This window comes from Pecten maximus, chromosome 13, assembly GCF_902652985.1.
Source record: "Pecten maximus chromosome 13, xPecMax1.1, whole genome shotgun sequence".
Taxonomy (NCBI): domain Eukaryota; kingdom Metazoa; phylum Mollusca; class Bivalvia; order Pectinida; family Pectinidae; genus Pecten; species Pecten maximus.
In genome coordinates this window covers 8,505,873-8,529,774 of record NC_047027.1, presented here as the reverse complement: position 1 = coordinate 8,529,774, position 23,902 = coordinate 8,505,873, and the positions used below count along the sequence as shown (strand labels likewise).

General features: G+C 36.7%; 2 protein-coding genes across 2 annotated transcripts in view; both read right to left on the bottom strand.

Moving 5' to 3' along the window:
* The window catches only part of LOC117340990 (ATP-binding cassette sub-family G member 4-like), a 145,558-nt gene that overhangs the window by 110,226 nt on the left and 11,430 nt on the right, over positions 1-23,902 (bottom strand). The window lies entirely within an intron of this gene.
* On the bottom strand, positions 13,579-15,972 carry LOC117340991. Its single transcript, XM_033902788.1, has 2 exons — positions 15,863-15,972; positions 13,579-15,058 (listed from the first exon to the last, which is right to left on the bottom strand). Exons 1-2 carry the CDS (start codon positions 15,899-15,901, stop codon positions 13,808-13,810), a joined length of 1,290 nt encoding a protein of 429 aa, XP_033758679.1. The 5' UTR covers positions 15,902-15,972; the 3' UTR covers positions 13,579-13,807.

The following is a 23,902-nucleotide window of genomic DNA, read 5'->3' as shown; positions in this document are numbered from 1 at the left end:
TCGTTGTAACACAAAAGGAAATCAAAATTTGTTTGTTAGGACGTCTTTGGTATAAGATGTGACCAGATTCCATATCTTTGAAATTCACTTCCATTCAACTCATATTTCATCAACAGGAAGGGGGTCTTATTACAATGCACTATGGGAGATGGTTTTACAGTAAGAAATGAGTTTACACATTAACCAAAATTGATGAGTTAACATAACGGAAAATAAAAATAGGGACAAGCACATATGAACCTAAAAAAATCTTCTTCTTTTTTTCCCCATTAATTTTCTATTATAAAATGACATTTGTACATATAAGTGGGGGTAAAATATATTTTTCTGTTGTGAAATAACATATATTTTTGTTTGAAAATCAATTTTTCAATTTTTTAAAATCTTATGGGAAAAAAATATGTCACAAATAATGCATGAGGATATACAGGTGTTATTTTATTTTGTATGTTGAAAAAATATGAGTATTTCCATATTTTTAAATAAAAAATGACTTAGAAGAGCCAGGACAGGAATTTGGACAAATTCTGATAATGGCTCATATACATTTTGTAAATAAGCTTATGGATTCCAGACGGCGGTCCAAAATGCTAACGACTGAATTTTTGAACGGATTCTGACCAAACTTCATATATGGGTCCAGCATTGGAATACCTTGAACGAGTTTGTGTTTCAGGGTGCCAAGGTCAAGGTCAAGGTCACCATTACTATTTATAGAAAATCTTTGTCAGCGCTCTTGCGACTTCATTTTTGAATGGATTCTGACCAAACTTCATATATGGGTCCAGCATTGGAATACCTTGAACAAGTTTGTGTTTCAGGGTGCCAAGGTCAAGGTCACCATTACTATTTATAGAACATCTTTGTGAGCGCTATTACGACTTCATTTTCGAATGGATCATGACCAAACTTCGTACATTTATTTATAATAATTTATTTATATTGGCAATGAGCACATGCTTGATAATAACTCCTTCCATTTCTATTGAAGATCAGTGTAAATGACAACTGATATTATTTTAATGTCCAATAACCCCACCCACCATTTTGCGTCAAGAGTTCATGTGATAGCATGCGAGGGGAATTGTATCGCTTGCGATGCCTTGTTTACATGTATTTTTTGTTTAAGCGTAACATATAACTACCGGTAGTTTAAACAAGCAACGCTGTAAAACTACAGTATAACAGACCATGCCATTAGTGTCAAGCCAAGATCCTCTTTGTAAATTCATTATATGATTAATGCATTTTTTTATTTGTTAGTACAGTAACTTAGAAACTAGTTGTTGTAATTATTTTCTTTAAGGTTAAAGTTCCAGTAAAATTTTTATTACGAATATTGTCACAAGTTCCTGTATTTTTTATGATTCCAAATGTCTGCTTCCCGATTTTTAAAATAAGAAGTTGAAACTGCCACAAAGTTGGATTCTGATGATATCAACTGAGAGTTGAAACTTGCATATGTGCCGTTTTTTTTATTCAGAAAATCTTTGCAAAGTTACTGGGAGGAAAGAACTGAGGTTACTGTTGAATTTAATTGTGTTTTGATTAAACATATCAATACAATTGGAAAGAGACTAACTTTGTTTTATTTTTTACTTTTACCTGGAATCCTTTTTACTTGTACATGTACATCTGACAGGAATCGATGGAGGAAATAAAGGAAATGAATGAATAACAAATCACAAATCCATCACATTTACCATGTAAAGATTGTTTGGACAGTAAAAGCACTGTATTAAACTATGCAGTCGAGCAGCACACCGAAATTCAGTGCTTGTAAAAATAAAACTTTATGATATTCATTTCCTTCGAGCTCTTCCATTTTTTCATGCATGTTTGCTCTTTGATTTCTTGCATGTATTTTTGTTTGAGAGTAATGTATAACTGGTTTATACAAATAAAGCTGTAAAACTATGATGTTTGTGTGTTATGCTTTATAGTTCCCTGATGCAAAGTAAATATCAATATAACTTTAGTTTATTCCCACTTAATTGAAATGAACATACACATGTAGCTAGATTCGACCAAGAATCAAACAGAATTATTCCATTACGAACATATGATTTAGGTATGTTTCACAAGTCAGGTTCTTTTATGTATGTTTTCTCTTCGTGTTACCTTTTTGACGAATCCTAAATTTGAGTACAAATCAGACTTTGATTGAATGTCAAAATGTAGGTCTATAGGTGACCTGGTTTTGGTCCACGACTCATCGTCTCTGCTAGATGGACTAACAAACCAATCATGAAGTTCCAGTACCATATAATAAAAATAGAATCAGGGCAGCGTTTGGAGATTAAAAGAATATTAATGATTCTTGAAATTGTGTATAATTGTAGATGTGCTGTCATGACGTTTATAGTTACATAATAAATGAAAGCATCAAACTCTCATATGTAGTACAGCAGATAACTGTGGTATTAATTGGATTTTCACCTATTAATACAGATATCTGTATTTAAAATAAAGATATCATTATTGATTTAAAAAATAAAGATATCTTTAATTTAAAAAGAGATATCTGAATTGAATCAGAGATATCTATATTTAAAATACAGATATATCTGTTTAAACACAAAGTAGATATCTTTAAATATTCAAATACAGATATCTCTAATTTATTTAAAGATATCTTTATTTCAATAAGAGATATCTGCATTCCATTGAAAATAAAGATATCTTAAATTCAAATACAGATATCTCTGATTTAAATACATATATCTCTAATTTGAATACAGATATCTCTAATTCAATTAAAGCTATCTCAATTTCAAATACAGATATATCTAATTGTTGTAGAAATACCGATTTTTCTATTTGAATTAAAGATATATTTATTTTCAGTAGAAATTGAGATATCTGTATTTAACTTACATTTAACATACAGTGAAACCTCGTTAACTCGAAGTCGATGGGACCGTGATACAACTTCGAGTTATCGAGTATTCGAGTAAAGTGTAGCTGAATTTATAGCATTTAGTTAGTTGGGACCAAAAACCACTTCGAATTATCCAGGGTTTTTTGAGATAAGTGAGTTCGAGTTAACAAAGTTCGACTGTATCTTTAATGATCGAGATATCTTTATATAAATTACAGATATCTCTGATTAAATAAAGATATATCTAATTAAATAGAGATATCTTCATTTTAATACGCAAAAAGAGGCCCAAGGGCCTTAACGGTCATCTGACTATCGATCATGGGTAAATATACATCAGAGTCCGCAGAATATTTACCAATGGAATTTGGTCCCTCCCCATGGGGGTAACGTGAAACTCCAAGGTAATGTAATTCCTAATTTCTGTAAAGGACCTTATAATGCTTTCATCTATGAAGAGTATTTCATTCTACCTTATCTAGAAGTTAAGAGGACGTTTTTAGAAATTTTGGCCAATTTGACCCTTTTTGGCCCCTCCCCCTCAGGCCCCAGGGGGTTGGGGACCATATAATTCACAAATTTGGTAGACCTTCAGACATAGAAGCTACCTGACAAATTTCATTGAATTTGGTTTAGCAATTTTGGAGTGAAGATGAAAATGTAAATTGTTTACGACGGACGACGACGGACAAAAGGCAATCGCAATATGTCATCTAACCCTTCGTGACCCAAATTAAAACCCAAACAGCTTGCCATAGATAACTGGCGATTTTCAGAGGACTACTGTATTTGATGGATCACTACGGGAAAAGAGGCAGCACAAACTGTACATTGATTAACCTGGATCCAGAGTTTCCTACATGATAGGACACAAAGGGTATATGGAACACCGTTTTAACACAAATTCAATAATTTGAAGATATCTTCAATTCATTAAAGAAATCTTAAAATGGCAAAACGTATTTAAAGATATCTTTAATTCAATTAAGGGGTCAGTACTGGGTCCGTAGCTCTTCGTCGTCTTCATAAACCACTTGCCCGAGTGTGTGCAGTCGAGTGTGCGGTTATTTAAGCAATTAATATTGTAGAAAATGTTGTTATATGGCCTTACATTTGTATGACACCCATTGATATTGATGACAAACTAAATAAAGTCCGTTAGGGCTTTAAATGTAAGTTTAATTTGTCAGCAATTGAAATGTGTGTCATAGGACCATAACAACATTTGCTAAAATATTCATTACTTATATTTACATTTGAATACAGTTATATGATTTATTTATTGGAAACAATTAGGTCATTTTGTTGTAAGATCAATTCAGTATGGATTTAGTCATCAAAATTTATCAGTAACACAGAAGCAATTAAGGAATTATAACATGTTTACCAAAGGGAGATAAGCCAAGACAGTATTTGAATAATTGGAGACCAATCTCACTTCTGAATACAATCTATAAAATTGCTTCAGGCGCTTTTGCTAATAGAATAAAAGCTGTTTTAGATTAACTTATTAGTTCTGACCAAACTGATTTTATTTCTTGTAGACACATAGGGAAAAATACTAGGATTATAACCGACATTATGCACTATACAGAAGAAAATAATATTCTGGGTATGATACTTCCTATTGATTTTGAAAAGGCTTTGGATACTGTAAGTTGGAATTTTATCGAGAGAGTCCTTACATTTTTCAATTTTGGAAATGACATCAGACAATAGATACACAATTTTCAAAAAGGGTCAAGCTCGTCAGTAAATCAGGGGTAGGGGGTGTGGTGGATTTGTCACCATTTTTAAATATTAAGCGTGGATGTCGACAAGGGGACCCAATATCCCCATAGCTATTTATGTTATGTGACGAAATACTTGCCATTATAATAAAAATATAAAAGGAATTAATATGGATGCCACTCCAATACTATTGTCCCAATACGCAGACGACACTTCAGTAATACTTGATGGATCTAGACACTGTTTGAGAGAGACACTTAATGAGTTAAAAGAATATGCTAATATTTCAGGATTGAAAATAAATAAAAGTAAAACTAATGTGATTTGAATTGGTAATAAGAAATATAGTGAAGAGGAATTTTGTCCTGAATGGTATTTACATTGGGGAAGCAGACAGTTTACAATGATTGTACAAAAGACACACATGATTGTAAGCACCTTGAAAAATTTTAATCAGGTATTGATTTTCATGTCGATTTACACAGAGTTGTTAAAATGAATTTTGACAAAAAGTTAGTGAAACTGAAAGCTTTATTGAACATCTGGAACAGAAGAAAACTTACACCTTTTGGTAAATTACATATAATTAAGTAACTTTTAATATCTCAATTTAATTATCTTTTTACAGCTTTACCCAATCCCGACACATCATTTATCCGAAGATTTAATACTGAACTCTATATTTTTTTTAGGAGTAGCAAAGTAGACAAGGTGAAAAGGTGACCATGTATCACCACGCGTCAATGGGGGACTTTGATTATTTCCCCAGTACGTTGGTTGGGAGGTACATCAGGATGTGGTTATTTACTTTGGGGGTATTAGCCTGGTAGGCATATAAACCACACCCTTCTGAAACCTCTCTGTTGGTGACCACGTGGTGATATTGAGTCTTTTAGATTGAACTGCAGACACTGTCACTTTTCTCTATAATGTTTATTTACACATAATTTTTACAATACAACAATTCCTGTTAGGCGCTGGCCCATACTTATACTGGGTAATTCCTTGGGTACGCGCCTCACAACTTCTTGGCTCACTCTGGTGTTTCCAACTCACATACTCTCTCTCTCCGAGTGTCTATCTCTAAGTCTCTTCTTTATTTTATAATTCAAACATTCCTTATATAATTCCTAATTATTTACATTCTGACATATATCATTTGATTGGTCGATTTACCTAAATTGTGGGGGAAGTCTACATATTAAGCTGTTGACCAATTAGTATGACCGACCACTGTTTATACTACCACTGGACAATTATATACAAAGACCCTAATTAACTAAATATGTCCAGACCTGTTTTGTATCTAGATAAACTGGTTTACTTATAATATTTGTTGTGCAAGGTATTTAACAGAAACAATTGTCACTGGTTTTTAGCCTAATCTTGTTTATATAACTTATTGAAACATCTCACAGACTACATAATTATTAAAGTACAATGCCATGTCTAAAGACTGGATTATCCCCGGGGCAAACATTCTTAAATTCTGATAGTTTCTCTATACTTGAAAGACCTAAATAATAAACAATACTCTAAAATTAAAATTAACACTAAACTGTTATCATATATGAAAACTATCATTTTTATACCATGATACATTCCTCCCTGTTAGTTATTAAAAAACTATGCCGAAGGCGGATTAAAAATGGTAGATATACAGTCTATTATTATGGGATTAAAACTAACTTGGATCAGGAGGTTGTACTCTAAAACAAGCAAGTGGAATTGTTTACTAAGAAATACCATTGATAAAATACCATTGATACAGGACTTTTGGCTAACTGGGGTCCAGAATACATCAAAGAATGTTAAAGGAAGTGTAAAAATAGTTTTTGGAAAGATGTATGCAAAGCTTGGAGATATCTTAAAGATCACGAAAACCTTTTAACTAGTAAGAATGCTTCCATACTGAAAACTCCTATTTGGTTTAATGAAAATATAAAAGTAAATAGAAAACGGTATTTTACAGGAACTGGTACAGTAAGGGCGCAAGTTTAATTAATGACCTGTTTATATTACCAATTTCAAGAATTTAAAGAAAAAATATGACATCAATACCAACTTTCTTATATTCCATGGTATAATAAGTTCTGTGAAAAATTACATTGCACATAAGGAATTAGATAACAAACTTCCATCTTATTCGATAATACCCCCTAACCTTGAAATTTTGTATAACAAGAGACTCAAAAGATTTCTATAATAGACTTTCTTTAAATAACTGTGTTTCTACTGGGAAAAGAAAATGGAATAACATATTTCAATTTGATGAGCAAACTTGGAAAATTATTTATCTGACTCCTTTTATTGTCACTAAAAGTTCAAAATAACACTGGCTTCAATATAGAATAAACCAGCATATATTAACTACCAACTCATATTTATTCAAAATTGGATTATCTGATCATCCGCAATGTTTCTTTTGCAAAACAGAACAAGAAACAATAGTGCATTTACTGTGGGAGTGTAAGGAAGTGCAGACTTTTTTTGAGGAGTTTGTGTTTTTGTTAGATTCTTTATTTATACCATTTACTATCAATAAAGAAACTTTCATCTTTGGTATGAGAAACAACAAAAATGTGTATTTTAAAACTGATAATTTTATTTTACCCCTGATAAAGCAGTATATTTACTCAGCAAGATGTTTACAACAAGCCTTCTCAATACCCGTTCTAAAATCTATAATCAAAGACAACTACAGAATTCAGAAATATGGATGCACAAGTAAAGGTAATGAAAGCCTAGTGCTTAGTATAATTTAATGATAACTGGAAAAAATGCCATGAGGGCTGTTTTAAATAAAAATCTCCAAGAAGTTCACAAAATTGATATAATTTTAAGAATTACTTGTCATGACTAGAAACTAAGCATTGGCCACGGATTGTTGACATTAACAGTTCAGGCTTTTGTAAATACGAGTTATTAACTAATGAAATGTCAATTGCACTTTTTTCTCAGGGGCTCTTTCCCAAATTAGCTGACAAAAACCCTGCTGCAACCGATTCCCACATCTCTTTAGTCGCAGGATGTGGGAAAGTTAAAAGAGGTTTTTTTTTTAAAATGTTTTTTAACTTTGTGGATGTGAGGGTTTCATGGGTTAATATAGAGAGATGTGCATAGTAACCCTCAAGTTGTGTGCATTTTACTGCTGCTTGTGGCAGGAGGTTCCATTGTATTATTGAATGAAAGAATGAACATTTATATGTGTCCTTTGTTTGAAGTGATAGGTTTGAGTGTGAGTGAGTGTGTGAGTCTGGTTCCTGGGTTAGTTGGTATTAGTGTGGAGTACAATTCTGTAGAGTAGTATGAGACAGGTTTGCATGCGTCTTGCTTGTAGTGCTGGGTACTGTAGTGTATGTAAAATGTCAGAGACTAAACTAGTGTTGTGGTATCTGATTTGTACGTATCATGCTGCTCCGCGTTGTGTTTTAGCTCACCTGGTCCGGCCGTCCGTCAACAATTTCTTCAAATGACTTCTTCTTCATAACCGCTGATCATAATCTAACCAAATTTGACTGGAAACATCCATATGAGATAGGAATTCAAAATTGTACAAATGGTGGGGCTACCCCCCGGGGCCTGATGGGCGGAGCCTAAAGGGATCAATTTGTCTATAATGATATAAACGACTTCCTCTGTGAAAGTAAGCAATGGATCTGACTCATATTTGGCTGGTAGCATCCTTATGGGTTGGCAATTCATAATTGTACAAATGGTGGGGCTGACCTCCCTGAGTGGTCTGAAGCGCGGGGTCAAAAGGGGTCACTTAACCTATAATAATATACAGCAGTACTATTGTAGCAGATCTTTCCAATATTTACTGAAATATCCAGGTGAGCGATACAGGCCCTGTGGGCCTCTTGTTTCCATTTGTTGTGTTTCAATTTAGTGCGTGGGTCCCAGATGGAGGCACAGTACTCCAGTTTGGGTCTTTCTATGGCTTTGAATGCATGTTTATCTATGTGTGCTGAATTTATGTTTCAGTTGCGTTTAAGAAAACCTAGTGACCTGTTCGCGTTACATGTAATGTTATTGATAGGCTTGTGTTTTGCAGTGTAATGCCTAGATATCTGCTGGAGTCAACTGACTGTAGAATGGGATTGTAAAGTGTGTATTGGTGGGTTATCTTGTTATGTTTGGGTGTGATGTACATTACATTTGTCTGGGTGAAAAGACATGAGTAAGTCAGACTCCCATTTTTTGCTACTGTGCGGTCGTGTTGTAGTTTGAAATTGTCGTTTGCAAGTGATGCATGTGAAATATATGGATCTGTAATTTACATAGTACTTATTATAAAAATTACAACATCGGATTTCGGTATAATTGAAGTTTAACATGTCAATCAAATTTAGCACCACTGAGGAGTCCTAAGTGTATGGTGCGGTTAAACTTACTTGGGTATTTTACCCGGATTTTACCTACATTTGTATGGCGAGTGTCGTCGATGAAGCAGAGAACGCTTACTCTTCTGGAACACCTGGTTCTATTCTCCTTGTACCTTTCAGGAGTCTCCATGCATGTCTAGATTTTTGTTGATGTTTTGCCCTTGTTTAATCGATGTTGAGTTTGAATTATGATTATGTTGAGATGATGGTATTTCTTATTATTTGCAAGACTTTTAATAACGGACGATGAATGGCTTCTTTTTTCGTTTATGCAACTTTTGTTCCTATTTTGTTTTGTAACTCCTAGTCTATTGCAACAAGAGCATATTTAACTAAAAATTTCGATCAATCATGGTTTGCAACGAATGGTGTTTCAATTTCTTAATTTGAGCCGACTCTCATACAATGCACTTAACATCCACGCTGCACAACAAATTGTCTTCCCAAATGTTATTTCAACAAGACTTTGGAGATATGATGCAGTCGTTTGTTAGTGACCAGAAAGAACTAAACCTACAGTGATCAACTGCTGGCAGAAGATGCAGAACAATCATCCTGATAACTATGAAAGCCAAAACAAGTGGTTGTTTGCTTACCACTGTAAACGTCAAACCATAGAATGATCTTTAAAGAAGGCTGGATATCACATGACTGTGATAAAGGCGGGTAAAGTAGAGTATACGGTAAAAGTAGATCATAATTTTTCGAGTTTAGAATTAGGGTTTAGGATTGATCAATTTAAAGGTTGGGGTTAAGGTTAAGGAGTTTGTGTTGAAGGTTAGGTTAGGGAATAATAATCAATATGCTACCATCACCAGTGACATTTGTCAGCTAAGATTACAATGTCGGTATTTCATATTATTTATTGCAGAATAAAAACCTCTGTGAAAATAATGCAAAGAAACATTAAAGAAAGTTGAACCCCAATCATCGCACCTCCATCTCAACAGCTTCAATTAGTCCACGAAATGAAACTGGGAATGGTGTCCACAATGACTTACAGCTGGACTGGATTTTCCGAGGTTATCGTCATCTCTAAAAAGAGTTGCACAGATGAGAATCTCACAATCTTTTTGTTGTGGTAGAAGCCATGTTTTGATGTGATATTAGGTTGACAAAATAGTACTTTATGCACCAGTCAACCTTAAAGGCCGAAATCTGTTTAGGTACTGATGTCAAAATTGCAAAAATGCAAACGTTCCAAGTAAGTTGGCAAATATTATTCATTATCGACACAGTCACAATATCATACCTGAAACTCAAAATCGGTCAAACGAGGGCAAACCATATTGTAAAATGTAAAATATTCATTAGCTCACTTGCCCTTATGCCATGGTGCGGTGTCCGTCGTCCGTCCGTCCGTCCGGCGTCAACTTTTTCCATTTAAACGACTTCTTCTCATTAACTAAAAGGCCTAGACACCTCATATTGGTCCAGTAGCAAGCTTGGATGGAGGGCTACAAAGTTTGTTCAAATGAATGACCTTGACACTCATTCAAGGTCACATGGGTCAAATAGGCTAAACTCTTCAAACGACTTCTTCTCATGAACCAAGAGGCCTAGTGACCTGATATTGGGCCAGTAGCAAGCTGGGATGGACCGCTACCAAGTTTGTTCAAATGAATGACATTGACCTTCATTCAAGGTCACAGGGATCAAATAGTCTAAAATCTTCAAACGACTTCTTCTCATGAACCAAAATGCCCAGAGACCTGATATTAGGCCAGTAGCAAGCTTGGATGTAGGGCTACAAAGTTTGCTCAAATGAATGGCCCTGACTTTTATTCAAAGTCTTTAAAGTGGTTTAACTCACACTATGTTCATAAGTTAGCAGGTGAGCGATTCGGGCACATTGTTACTTATTTTGCTGGTAACTATAATAATCCCCCAATAAACAAGAAATTGAATAAAAGACTTGGACGCTTGTTAATTCTAAGATAAAGCAGTATATATATATTCTCTAGCATATACTGTATGTATTATAAATAAACAAAGCAAAACCTGCTTAATGTAGACGATATATAGAGGATCTCAAATGGGTTTTCATTTCGTATTCGATTTTATGAAACGACTCTTGAAGTTACTTATTGTTTTGCGAGCCTGTGGCGAGCAAAAATAATAACTTCGAGACGAGTTTCATAAAATTGAATATGAAATGAAAGCTCATTTGAGATATTTTTTATCGCATAACTTAATAGGTTTCTCTTTTGATAGATGAAAGTCCAAATCGTGTTGGAATAGGCAGATATTTCTATTCCGCCATCTTCATTTCATAACATCGCGTAATTGTTTCCAATGTCACGTCATTGTTCTTGACAGCACGTCATTGACTCTGTCACAACGTCACAAAGGTTCATATGTAACTAGTTACAAATACGAAAAATATTAAACGGGCGAATTCACTGGATAACAGCCAAGTTGTGGGATAATATGAATTATCCAATATATCGAATGCAGAGATGAAATCAGCAATTAAAACATGTACCGCAAGTAAGTAGTAATTTTTTGGATATATACATGATAAATGATCTTCTGTTTGGATAATTCTTCCCCGTTAAGAAGATTCACACAAAAAGTTGCCCAAACAAACTTTTTCATATAATTCACCCCTATTTTCACATTTGAATGGCAGACATCTTCAAAAATATCGAAAGTAGTTTTGTCATCTTATTTTATAAACTTTACATTTTAATGGTCTGAAAGTGCTTCCTGGATATTTAAGGATTAGCTTGAATATATTTTTATGTTATGGAGATGTAACACAAAAATCAGAGTAAGCGGTTTATGAAAAAGAGTACACTCTGATTTTTGTATTACAGCTTCATAACATAAAAATATGTTCAATTTAATCCTTAGAATTTAATTTACTACACGAAATTCTGTGAAAATTCCAATTTGTTCAGCGAATATATTTTTAAAGAAATCACTGCGCCATATTGTATCAGCCAATGAAAAACGACGTTACAAATGGTGACGTCATTTTTACGTAATGAGATGACAATCTCTCCCAGGGTTCCTTGCGCTATGCCCCATTCACCTCTGTCAACGTCTCACAAAGTACGCCAAATCGCGACGTTATGTATTGTTATGTGCATTATGACGTCACATAACACAGCGGCCGGCGTATGCAAATCGTGACAATTGGCTCACAAATACCCGTCCGCGATATAAAATCCATAACGTTTATGTAAATATTCTAACGGTCTGGTTATTTTCACGAACAATTAGAAATATTTTATAAATGAACCAAACAGAAAGAAGTTAAGAAATGCTTTAAAAATATTATCAATGGTCTGAAATACGTTTTACAAGAATCTTGAAATTCTGGTGAGACGTTGACAGAGGTGAATGTAGCAGAGCGCAATGCACCCTGGGAGAGATTGATGAGATGATAACGTTATTTTTTCAGTCAAAAGAAATGCTTGTTGCAAGGAAAATTGAATTTTATATATACAAAGTTTAATATGATTGAAGGCAAAGCCTTGGAAGAGCGCAGTTACATATGTAATCTTTTAAACTAATTAAAACAGCGTTACTCGGATTAGCATTCGTACTGTCAACTGCAGAACTGATCAAACTGATTGCCTGTATCGAAATTCTCTGGAAATAGTAGTGTCATCTTTGACGTAGACTGGATTACCTGCCTTAGTACCAATTCTCTCCGCTAGGCTGCGCTCATTAATACTAATTTTCGGAGCGAAGCCTAGCGGAGAGAAGAAAAACTACGGCAGGCAATCTAGTCTATCTTTGACGTTGTATTTAATGACGTCACTCATGGCAACAAACAGCGTTATCTCGTATGCGTTTTTGTTTCCGACGCAATTTCAATGCGAAAATAAAAAACAAAAGCAAATTACTCATACTTTCTTTTTTTTTAATTTAAAGCAAAAGAAATGGGCTAAAATATTTCCATACTCCAATTAAGTTTTTTTAAAAGATAGCAACTTCCGGTGACTTCGGTTTAAGGTTATTTCATCATTAGACTGGATTGCCTGCCGTATTTTTTCAACTCTCCGCTAGGCTTCGCTCCAAAAATACAACTACGCGAAATTCTTTGAAATTAGTATTAATGAGCGTAGTCTAGCGGAGAAAATTGGTACTAATGCAGGTAATCCAGTCTATTTCACCATGAAATACTACTTCCGGTTTTGGACCATTAGACCATCTTTGTCCGTATGTATGGAAAGGGAGGCAACTCTTTTTAGAGGTACCACTTATCAGTCATAGACAGAGCTCCGCTCGCGGCCCTTCGAGCTGCGCTCTTATAAAACTTGGTTTAGTACCCTTACCTCACCATGCTTTAAATTCATTATCAGCGTTATAGATACATAACCTTGCAAATAGTTGTAGATAACTTCTCATAAGGGCCGTTCAAGTAGCACTTAATTCCAGGTACCTACTTTCTAAACACAACTTTAAAGAGCTTTTTTGTTACTGAGAAGACGTCGTTTGAACGAAAAGTGTTCGTGCAGCGGACGACGACGGACAGAGCAAGATGGCTATCTGTCATCCTGAACCTCCGAGTCAGATGACCTTAGTGATAGGTATCAATGTATCATGAAAAAGAAACAAACAATGTTTCCATACAACGTCTATCAATTATTTAATCACGCATACTAAGAAATTGATAATTAATCACATGTAAGTAATCTAACAATCAAAACATTAACACTTAAAGCTATCTAATGAAGTAGAGATTCGAATGCATTATATCTTTTTTTATCTATATGCATCAAAATAAGATCCACACTCAAATCCTGAAAGGTTAGCATGTAGATTGTTCCAATATTATGAACGTAATCATTCTTTATTGAGGTCCATTAAATTGGTCAAACATCTGTATCAAAGCAATCAAGAACTCATCAGCATCCCTTAGTGTTTGAATACGAGGAATTTCGTCTCTAGCCATTCCAGTTGCAAGTTCAAGAATTTGCAGCAACTCATCTTTACAACCTCGAGACGGATATTCTGTTGTGTATTCACTTGCGATTTCGTCTATGGTCTCCAAATTACAAGGAAGTGGATGAGAGCAATCAGAAGTTTCGTAGATATCAGGTTGATGGTAAAGTACATCTGGGATTCCGTGAGGTATTCGGAGTTGTCGTTGGGCTCTGATTCGGTGAGAGTTCCAGTTCAAGACGAATATATCCAATTGTTCTTGAATGATGGGTAAATAACAAAATCGTATGCATTCAATATGCAGAGGATTTGTTGTATCCAACATGCCGCTATCTCTCATGTCTTGGAATTTATTTCTCCAAAAGTCAGTGAATGTAGTTCTTAAGGTACCCCATAAACGTTCAATTCGTTGGTTACCGCTTGATCTGGCTGTAATGTAACTTCTAATGCCGTCCATTTCATCACCGTGATGCATTCGGAGACTCGTTTGCAAGTCCTTTACTAATACATTCTCGGTACCAGCATCTCCTCTTACAATGTGCGGAACCCTTCCCAGCGTGATGATGAACTTAAGATATAAGTTTGCAATTAATTTTGGATTGTTATTAGAAAATCCAGCTTTTAACCACAATATCTTTCTTGAGAATCCATCTATAGCTCCATGAATAGCAACACCAAACGGTTTAAGCTTATCATATCCATCGATGTGTACGAGGTAGTTAGGACCTTTGCTATAATATAATCTCCGTCTTAAGCAACGTCTTGATCTCAGATACACTCCTTCTACGTCCATGATGCTTAAACATGCTCTTACTGTGTTCTGAGTTACTCTTATCCCATGGACAACATTTAGTAATCTCCACATTGCTTTGTAACCTAAATTGCAAAAACCATCTCGGTGCATATCAATAATTTTCTGTATTATTATTTGTAATGGAACTTCACATGCGTGTCTCCTTAATCCAAGTCTTAATTTCATTCTTTTCAGTGTTGACGTACTTATGAGAACTCCATGAACAAACAAAAGAAAACCGCATATTTCGCGTGAATTATACAAAAGTCCGAAGTAGTATCTGACTAGGTCTTCAACTTGTGCATTATCGCCTGGGTATGGAATAACAGCCTCTGACCGCATTAAACAACACAGAAATATCAGGTACTGAAAATAGAACCACATTATTTTGATATATATAAGCACCTTTATAAGCTTAGTACACATACAGCTATAAATAATGCACGATATACACAAAGAAAACCTCATTTTAAGTTATGGAGATAAGCCTCAAACTGTGTAATATGTGTGAGAATGAACAGTATCCGTCAGGGCCGAGATTTGTTCATTCTCACACATATTTCACAGTTTGAGGCTTATTTCTAACTTAAAACATAGCCATCCTTTGTGTTAATATAGAACACATATACGTTTAATTTAAACCAGAAATGCAGCCTTTTGTTTATTAACTTTCTAAAACAATGCAAACTCTAGAGCAACATACTAGTAATATATGCAGGTGCATTTTGTGCAAGTTAACAAGTTTTGTTCTCATTCAATTTTCCCCTATTTTGCTTTGAAATACAGAAAATGTGACCTTTTGTTTGTTGCTTAATGCGAATACAAGGGGACTATGACGATATTACCTTTTACTTTGTTATATGTTACTGTGTTATATTAGAGTCACATATAAGACGGTAAAAGGTAACATTTACAACAGTTACAGGAAAATAATTTTGCATATGTAGATATTTCTTTTCTTTTTTTTAACAAATCAAGAATTTATCGATCTTCAATATAAATAGACAAACAAAAACAATAAAGCTTAGTTATAGTAATTCACTCATATTGTTTTCATCAAATACATTGTATTTTCATTACGTTCATGATAATAAAATCCTTGGCAAACTATGTAAATTACTTGTATCATGCATATACTTATTTGTACTGCATTAACAGTGTTGAACCTACCTTTGATAATTCCATCTTTATTATCAGCGTCGCCAACATCCAGCTATACACTCATGCATGGACATCACCAATGATGACTGTACACGAAGGAAGTTACCAAGTGATTTCACAACAAGACAACATCATGATGTCGACTTCTTTATGTTTCAAAGACAAGTCAATTTGATCATGTCGACATGGTGTTATAACTTTTGTTATACGGGCGACTTTATTAAGTCGTCTTTATGTCTAGATCGGTACAAGTCGATTTTGCACTAAGTCGTCTGTCGACTTTCGAAACAATTATCGCGATGGTTCATCTCGACATTCTGTGTTCTTTACTGCCAAGTCGAACAAAACATATCGCCAAGTCATGATAAATGCTCGTCATGTCGTTTTATTTAAGTCAATTTAAGTAAGTTTTATCACACCAAAAGAAGGTCCAAATACGTTTCCATAGTTACAACATCCGAAGAATTTGGGAATGCGAGTTTGACAAAATGGCGCGAATAAATGACCGACTGCGCGGGCACTGCGAAACTTACAAGCGCGAAACGGAACGATTAAAACACATGACCATGGATCAAATCTTGGATTTCGTGCGCGCGGAAAGTTCGGTGCGATAGAGGTCGATTTAGCCGTTCCGCCGCACATGAAAGACATATTTAGCGAAATGTCGCCAATATTTGCTAACGCGCACGTACCGTACGAATGTATTGGCGAATACACACAAGACATCGGTGAACGTATAGGTGTATCCAAAAAACCGCGAAGACTCCTCATCGGCGGTATGAGTGCCAGAAATATATTAATAGCGACTCCGCTCTTGAAATGGTACTTGGAATACGGGCTGACGGTCTCGCGCGTACACACCGTTATCGAGTACCAGCCCCGGGCGTGTTTCAAAACGTTTACCGAAGAAATCAGCGATGCACGACGCGCGGGTGTCAGAGACCCCTCTCTGGCGATTGTGGCAGAAACGTGTAAGCTAAAAGGAAACGCTTCCTACGGTTCAATGCTCATACGCAAGGATCGGCACTCCAATATAAAATATTTAAATTCGGAGGATAAGTTATTCCAGGCTGTTAACGATAAACACTTTAGGAAACTCGTCGAACTCGGTGACGGACAGTACGAAATCGAAACTGCTAAAACTCGTGTAAAAATGGACATACCTATTCAAATAGGCTTTTTCATTCTTCAGTATGCGAAACTCCGCATGTTGTCGTTGTATTACGACTGTTTGGATTTATACTGGGATCGGCGTGGATTTATACTGGGATCGGCGTGATTTCGAACTCATAGCCATGGATACGGATAGCTATTACTTGGCCCTGTCCGGTACCGACCTTGAAGCGCTGGTACGTAGCAACATGACGGCGGAATTCGAGACCGTAAAGTACGATTGGTTTCCGGATGACAGAACACCGGAATCCAAAGCTCATACGCGACGAACTCCGGGGCTGATGACAGAAGAGATGAGGGGGGACGTTATGGTTTCGCTTTGTTCAAAATCGTATTGTGTGCAACAAATTTCGGCTTCCGGTAAAAAATCTAGCAAAATTAGCTGTAAAGGTATAAACAAAAGACAGTTGAGACATCCCATTGAATTATATAAAGATGTTCTCTTCAATAAGGAGGTACGCTCGAAGGTGAATCGAGGTTTTAGGGTGATTAATAATCAGATTGTAACTTACACACAGGAAAAGTGTGGTTTCACAAGTTTCTATCCAAAACGTGAAGTTTTGGAAGATGGAATCCGCACGGAACCCTTAGATTTAGTACTGTAATTTATATATCATAGGGTTATATGTTTCAGCGAACTCCCGGGTCCCTGTTTAATTCGTCCCTGAAAACTTTAGAAGAGTACACCCATAGGTTAAGCCTCATGATTATGGCGGCAATACACACATTTCTTTACAATCACGAATATTATTTCCTTCAGTTTAATGGCCGTGTCTCTGAAGACTGTTATGAAGGCAGGATGGCCGTAGAAGAGTTAAACAATGTGACCTATCCAAAGTCGGTTGCATTATTTAGATACGCATATCCAAAATATTGTGATATCATGTTAACTTTAAACAAGAGGCCCATGGGGCCTGTATCGCTCACCTGGTTGGATTTGACCAAATGTCAAAATAATGTTCATGTTCAATTCCTTTTGTTTGTTAACCTCAAACAATGCTATATATGGTTATAGTGTGGGGATCCCAACTGCTTTAAAGCAATAATGAAGTCCAGACTCTCTGAGTTTACAACATGCATTTATAACTTTATGACTAGTAGCGATTTAAAGGAATTACCTCTATTTCCCCTATGGGGCCCCGCCCCTTTGGCCCCTCGGGGGTCAGTCATCATTTATGCAAAATCTGTTCCCTTTCCCCAAAGGATGTTTCTGACCAAATTAGGTTCAAATCCTTTCATAACTTTATGACTAGTAGCGATTTAAAGGAATTACCTCTATTTCCCCTATGGGCCCCGCCCCTTTGACCCCTCGGGGGGTCAGTCATCATTTATGCAAAATCGGTTCCCCTTCCCCAAAAAATGTTTCTGACCAAATTGGGTTCAAATCCTTTCATAACTTTATGACTAGTAGCGATTTAAAGGAATTACCTCTATTTCCCCTATGGGCCCCGCCCCTTTGGCCCCTTGGGGGTCAGAGTCATCATTTATGCAAAATCTGTTCCCCTTCACATAAGAATGTTTCTGACCAAATTGGGTTCAAATCCATTCATAACTTTATGACTAGTAGCGATTTAAAGGAATTACCTCTATTTCCCCTATGGGCCCCGCCCCTTTGGCCCCTTGGGGGTCAGAGTCATCATTTATGCAAAATCTGTTCCCCTTCACATAAGAATGTTTCTGACCAAATTGGGTTCAAATCCATTCATAACTTTATGACTAGTAGCGATTTAAAGGAATTACCTCTATTTCCCCTATGGGGTCCCGCGCCTTTGGCCCCTCAAGGGTCAGAGTCATCATTTATGCAAAATCTGTTCCCCTTCCCTAAAGGATGTTTCTGACCAAATTGGGTTCAAATCCTTTCATAACTTTATGACTAGTAGCGATTTAAAGGAATTACCTCTATTTCCCCTATGGGCCCCGCCCCTTTGGCCCCTCGGGGGTCAGAGTCATCATTTATGCAAAATCTGTTCCCCTTCACATAAGAATGTTTCTGACCAAATTGGGTTCAAATCCATTCATAACTTTATGACTAGTAGCGTTTTAAAGGAATTACCTCTATTTCCCCATTAGGCCCCGCCCCTTTGGTCCCTTGGGGGTCAGAGTCACCATTTATGCAAAATCTGTTCCCCTTCCCCCAAGAATGTTTCTGACCAAATTGGGTTCAAATCCATTCATAACTTTATGACTAGTAGCGATTTGAAGGAATTACCTCTATTTCCCCATTAGGCCCCGACCATTTGGCCCCTTGGGGGTCAGTCACCATTGATGCAAAATCTGATCCCCTTCCGCCAAGGATGTTTCTGACCAAATTTGGTCAAAATCCAATAAGAACTTTTTGACTAGTAGCGATTTGAAGCAAATGTTGACGGACGGACGACGGACGCCGCACCATGGCATAAGCTCACCGGACCTTCGGTCCAGGTGAGCTAATAAAACCTTCCATCGTCACCTTATAGAATTCAGATACGATAATCTTCAGTACTTGGTTGATGTTTATGGCTTTCATATTCCTGAATCTGACAGAAGGCTCATCGGTTTACTTAGAAGACTTGCAACACAATTTAGCGGCAGTAGACTGCACGAGGCAATGTATGAACGTCACGAAAGGAGGGAATCATTGGAATGTTATTATGGTTCTGTAAGTGAAGACGATTTGGTTTGGTTTGGTTTATTTTGTTTAACGTCCTATTAACATCTAAGGTCATTTAAGGACAGCCTCCCGTGCGTGCGACATGCATGCGTGTGGTTAGTGCGTATGTATGTTTTGGGAGGCTGCGGTATGTTCGTGTTAAGTCTCCTTGTGATAGGCCGGAACTTTTGCCGATTTATAGTGCTACCTCGCTGAGGCATACTGCCAAAGACACCCAGCATCACGACCCACCCGGTCACATTACACTGACAACGGGCGAACCAGTCGTCCCACTCCTTGTATGCTGAGCGCTAAGCAGAAGCAGCAACTACCATTTTTAAAGACTCTGGTATGTCTCGGCCAGGGGACAGAACCTAAAGCCTTCCTCACAGGGGCGAACGCTCAACTAAAGGCCAAAAGTGAGGCAGTGTCAAGGGAGACGTTAGGAAGAATAAAGTTGTTCAGAAAGAAGAGAAAAGATAAGATCCCAAATTTAGTCGCCTCTCACGATCATGCAATGGGGGCAGCAGGTACAATTCTTACGCCCTACCTGCAGGGCAGAAGTGAAGACGATGACGGCAACGAAAACGATGATTCTTACGAGGTACATAATCCTTATGTACTGATAGATCACGACAGAATGCCATATTCTTCACTTACCGACCATTTTAATGAACAGGAAATAGATTATATGATTGCAGTTGAGCAAGAGAAAAAGAAAGTTTATTAATTTATGTTTGGTTTATTTCATTTTTTTTTTATTACTATTTTTTTTATTCAAGAACAGGGCAGGTTTAGGGGGGGGGGGGGGGATTAAATGTGTAGGTTTAGTGTGTAAATAACCATTAAAAGTAGAATGTTGTTTGCTCTAATTAATCAGTTTTAATATTATTAAATCTTATCAAAGGGTGATGGTATGAAGGTGAGGATATTTGTGTGTGTGTGTGTGTGTGTTGCGTGGAATGATAGGTGGACGATGGTCAGCGATCAGTCCAACTGCGATTTAGGGATGACAGGTTAGTGTGTTAGGGGAGGGGGAGGGGGGATTATAGAGATACCTCTCGGCGTGGTGATAGGTGGACGATGGTCGGCGACGAGTCCAACTGCGATTTAGGGATGACAGGCTCAACGGTGACAGAGGACGGTCCCCTAACCGAGAGACTTCAGAGGTCAAATCACCATGGGGCTTAGCAGCATCTTAGTGGTTTTTTGGCTGGGCATGGTTTTCGCCGAAGCAACTGTCCCCTTTCCCTGGGGATGTAAGCCTCAGAGACAGCAAATTGTATGTCCGAGGAGGGTAAATGCCATCCCAGATGTTGCGTTCGATCCCGAAATCAAGCGCATCATTTTCCAACACGTGGTGGAATTGAACTTAACATACGCAGGACACCTGGAGTACCTAGAAATAAGGAAAACTCCCCTGGGATGCGACTCCTTCTCCTCTTGGCCAAAACGTGTGGTTGTGAACAGGGAAACTTGCAACGTGAGTATTGTATTAACAAATCTAAAAAAGTTCAGGAACAAATCAGCCTTTTATTTTTTTATATTTTTTTTATATTTTTTTATTACATATTACTGGTTTATCCGCTGCGCCACGGTCTACACGTAGACCCCGAGATCTAATACACCATCGAGGACCTCGAGACTGACGACCACCACCCCGAGGTTGACATCATCGAGGATCCCGAGTCCGACGAGCACAACCCCGAGGCTGATTACAACACCGCGTAGATTGCTGACCACCAGAAAAGTGAGTAACATTTTATCAATTGATTTAATTAAAAAAAAAATTAGTTATAGTCTAAAAACAGAAACAAACCCGGAAATAGCATTATGATGGATGTGTATAATATTTCTTGTATTTTTTTATCAATAGCCCTTTCCCAGGTACAGATCGTATACCAGCACCCAGTCAACAGAACCCCAAACAACCGAGAACGACCGTCCCACGTCACCTGTGTCCACAGCCATCTGGTCATCGTCCAGTACACAGAGTCCGATCGCGAGTGAAGCCGACGGTGAGTTCACTCTGTTCTGTATGTTAGTAAGCTTGTTAGTTCGTTCATTATCAGTGTATTCTTCAGTAAGAATCAAGAGAAAGTATTCATTTAAAACTCAAAGAATTGATCACTAGTTACATCATACGCTAACATACTTGCTAAATTATCCATGTGGACATAAATAGTGGACAGTGTGTTTATTTATTTTCAGGTAGCATCCTGGTGATTGTCGTTGTGAGTTCCGTCGTTGTGAGTTCCGTGGTCGTCCTCATGATTCTACTTGTAGCTGTATACCTGATCAAGAGAAGAAAGAAGGAACAGAGTTTGACCGATATTCCCATGGAATCGTTAGCGAGCTCGCTTTCCGGACTGACTCTAGACTGTGGTTTTGAAGAAGTGAATTTATACACTCACTCGTCAACGCGAAGGCGAAAGTCAAAAGACGAGTAGCCAAGAGATGTTTTGAACTGAAAAAAGATACGCGACATCATTAATGTGAAGTAGATAATAGGTCTTAGTTCGTGTGATGTATTAGTAAAATGTTATGTATATATGTTCTATATAGGTAATATGTTTTTTTTTCTTTTTTAATATAATACGAAATGTATGTATGTATATATATATATGTATGTGTGTGTGTGTGTGGTATGTATGTATGTATTGTATGTTATGCTTGTATGTTAGATATGTACATTAATAAAATGTTTAAATTGAATCCTTTCCTTATTTGTTTTTTTGTCATTAAAAAGAAATATATGTCGACTGAAGAAAAGTCATTGTGCGTATTTTATCGTAGTCATAGCTAATACGTACGTCAGACACTGACATTTCACTAAGGGAGAAAAAAAACAGACCTGGGGCGAAGACTTTATCATATGTCCGAGCGTGAAAAAAGACACAGGGGCGAAGACTTTTTGTAACTAGACTTTGCTGCGGGTATTTCTGTTTAAGCGATTGGGTGCCATAGATCGTGAGTTCGAGGTCCGGTCAGGGCAGGAGACAAAAAAAATGTCTTCGTCATTTGTGTTACTATGTTATCTTTTAATTAATTGCACAATGTATCATATTGCACAATGTGTTGTTGATCCGAAGGTAAAGACTAGCGAATTTAAATACAGTTGAGTGTAGACTAAAGGTTACACAAAGTGCACTCCGAGTGCACTCCGTTTGGACTCCAGGTAAACTTGGAGTGCACTCCCAAGTTTACCTGGAGTCCTCTCAGGCCCCAATCCTACCTGGGTCCACATGTATCACATGTACCTGTAACCAAGTACATATATACATAATGTTTATAGATAGATGTATACTCTTATACATTTTGACTCCTTAAACATGTAACAATTAGCTATGTGTTACTGTTTTATCTTTGTATATATCATCTTATTATTTTGTTGGTTCATTTTTCGTTGGTTAAACCCTACATAAAATGAATAGATCTGGCACTTCGTTGAAAAATGTATGATAGCATTCCTTTGATTTGAAGAGTTTTAACAAGCCACATCAATTAGTATAAAATTGGCAATAAACAAAAATGTATATAAATTTGGCAAGTTGTTTGTGGTTTCTCAAAATGTAGAGTTTGATTGTGTACTGGACATAACTTGTACTCGAAGTACTAAGTACTGTTTTTAATATATTTCAAATAGTTTTCTTCCAACAGTTTATATTTATCTTAACATACAATAAAAAAGAAAGTTTTTTTTTTGATCACCTGGATTCCGGATCTAATGTCTAATTTTGATTTACAGTTTAACATCAGACTTACATTTCTATTTGGTAAACCAACTTTTTTTTGTTATGCCTGCCTCATTAAATCCAGGTCATACATGGAGTTCTTTTAACAGTAATATCAGATACATCCCCCCCCCCCCACTTACAGGGGTGTGGAGAAAAGACAGACTTACACTGACCCCAATAATGACCCCTTCCTCCAAGTTTACCTCGTAAGGTGTGAAGATCTGGACAGGTGTACACATGGTCATCTAACTAGATAAAGACCCTCTTAATTGTTAGATGGAAACTGGTCATCACACCTTACCTTTACCTAGCCCCAGTTTCCTCTGGCCCTGACACACACCATGTCTGATGTAATATGGTGTCAGGGCCAGAGAAAACTCCGGCTAACCTTTATCAAGGTCTTATAGAAATAATTAAAGGTACAGACTTGTGACGGTCGATATCTGACACTTTTGAAATTATATGATTGTCCAGCTATTAGAGTATTATTAAAACAGTTAAAAGTCATTT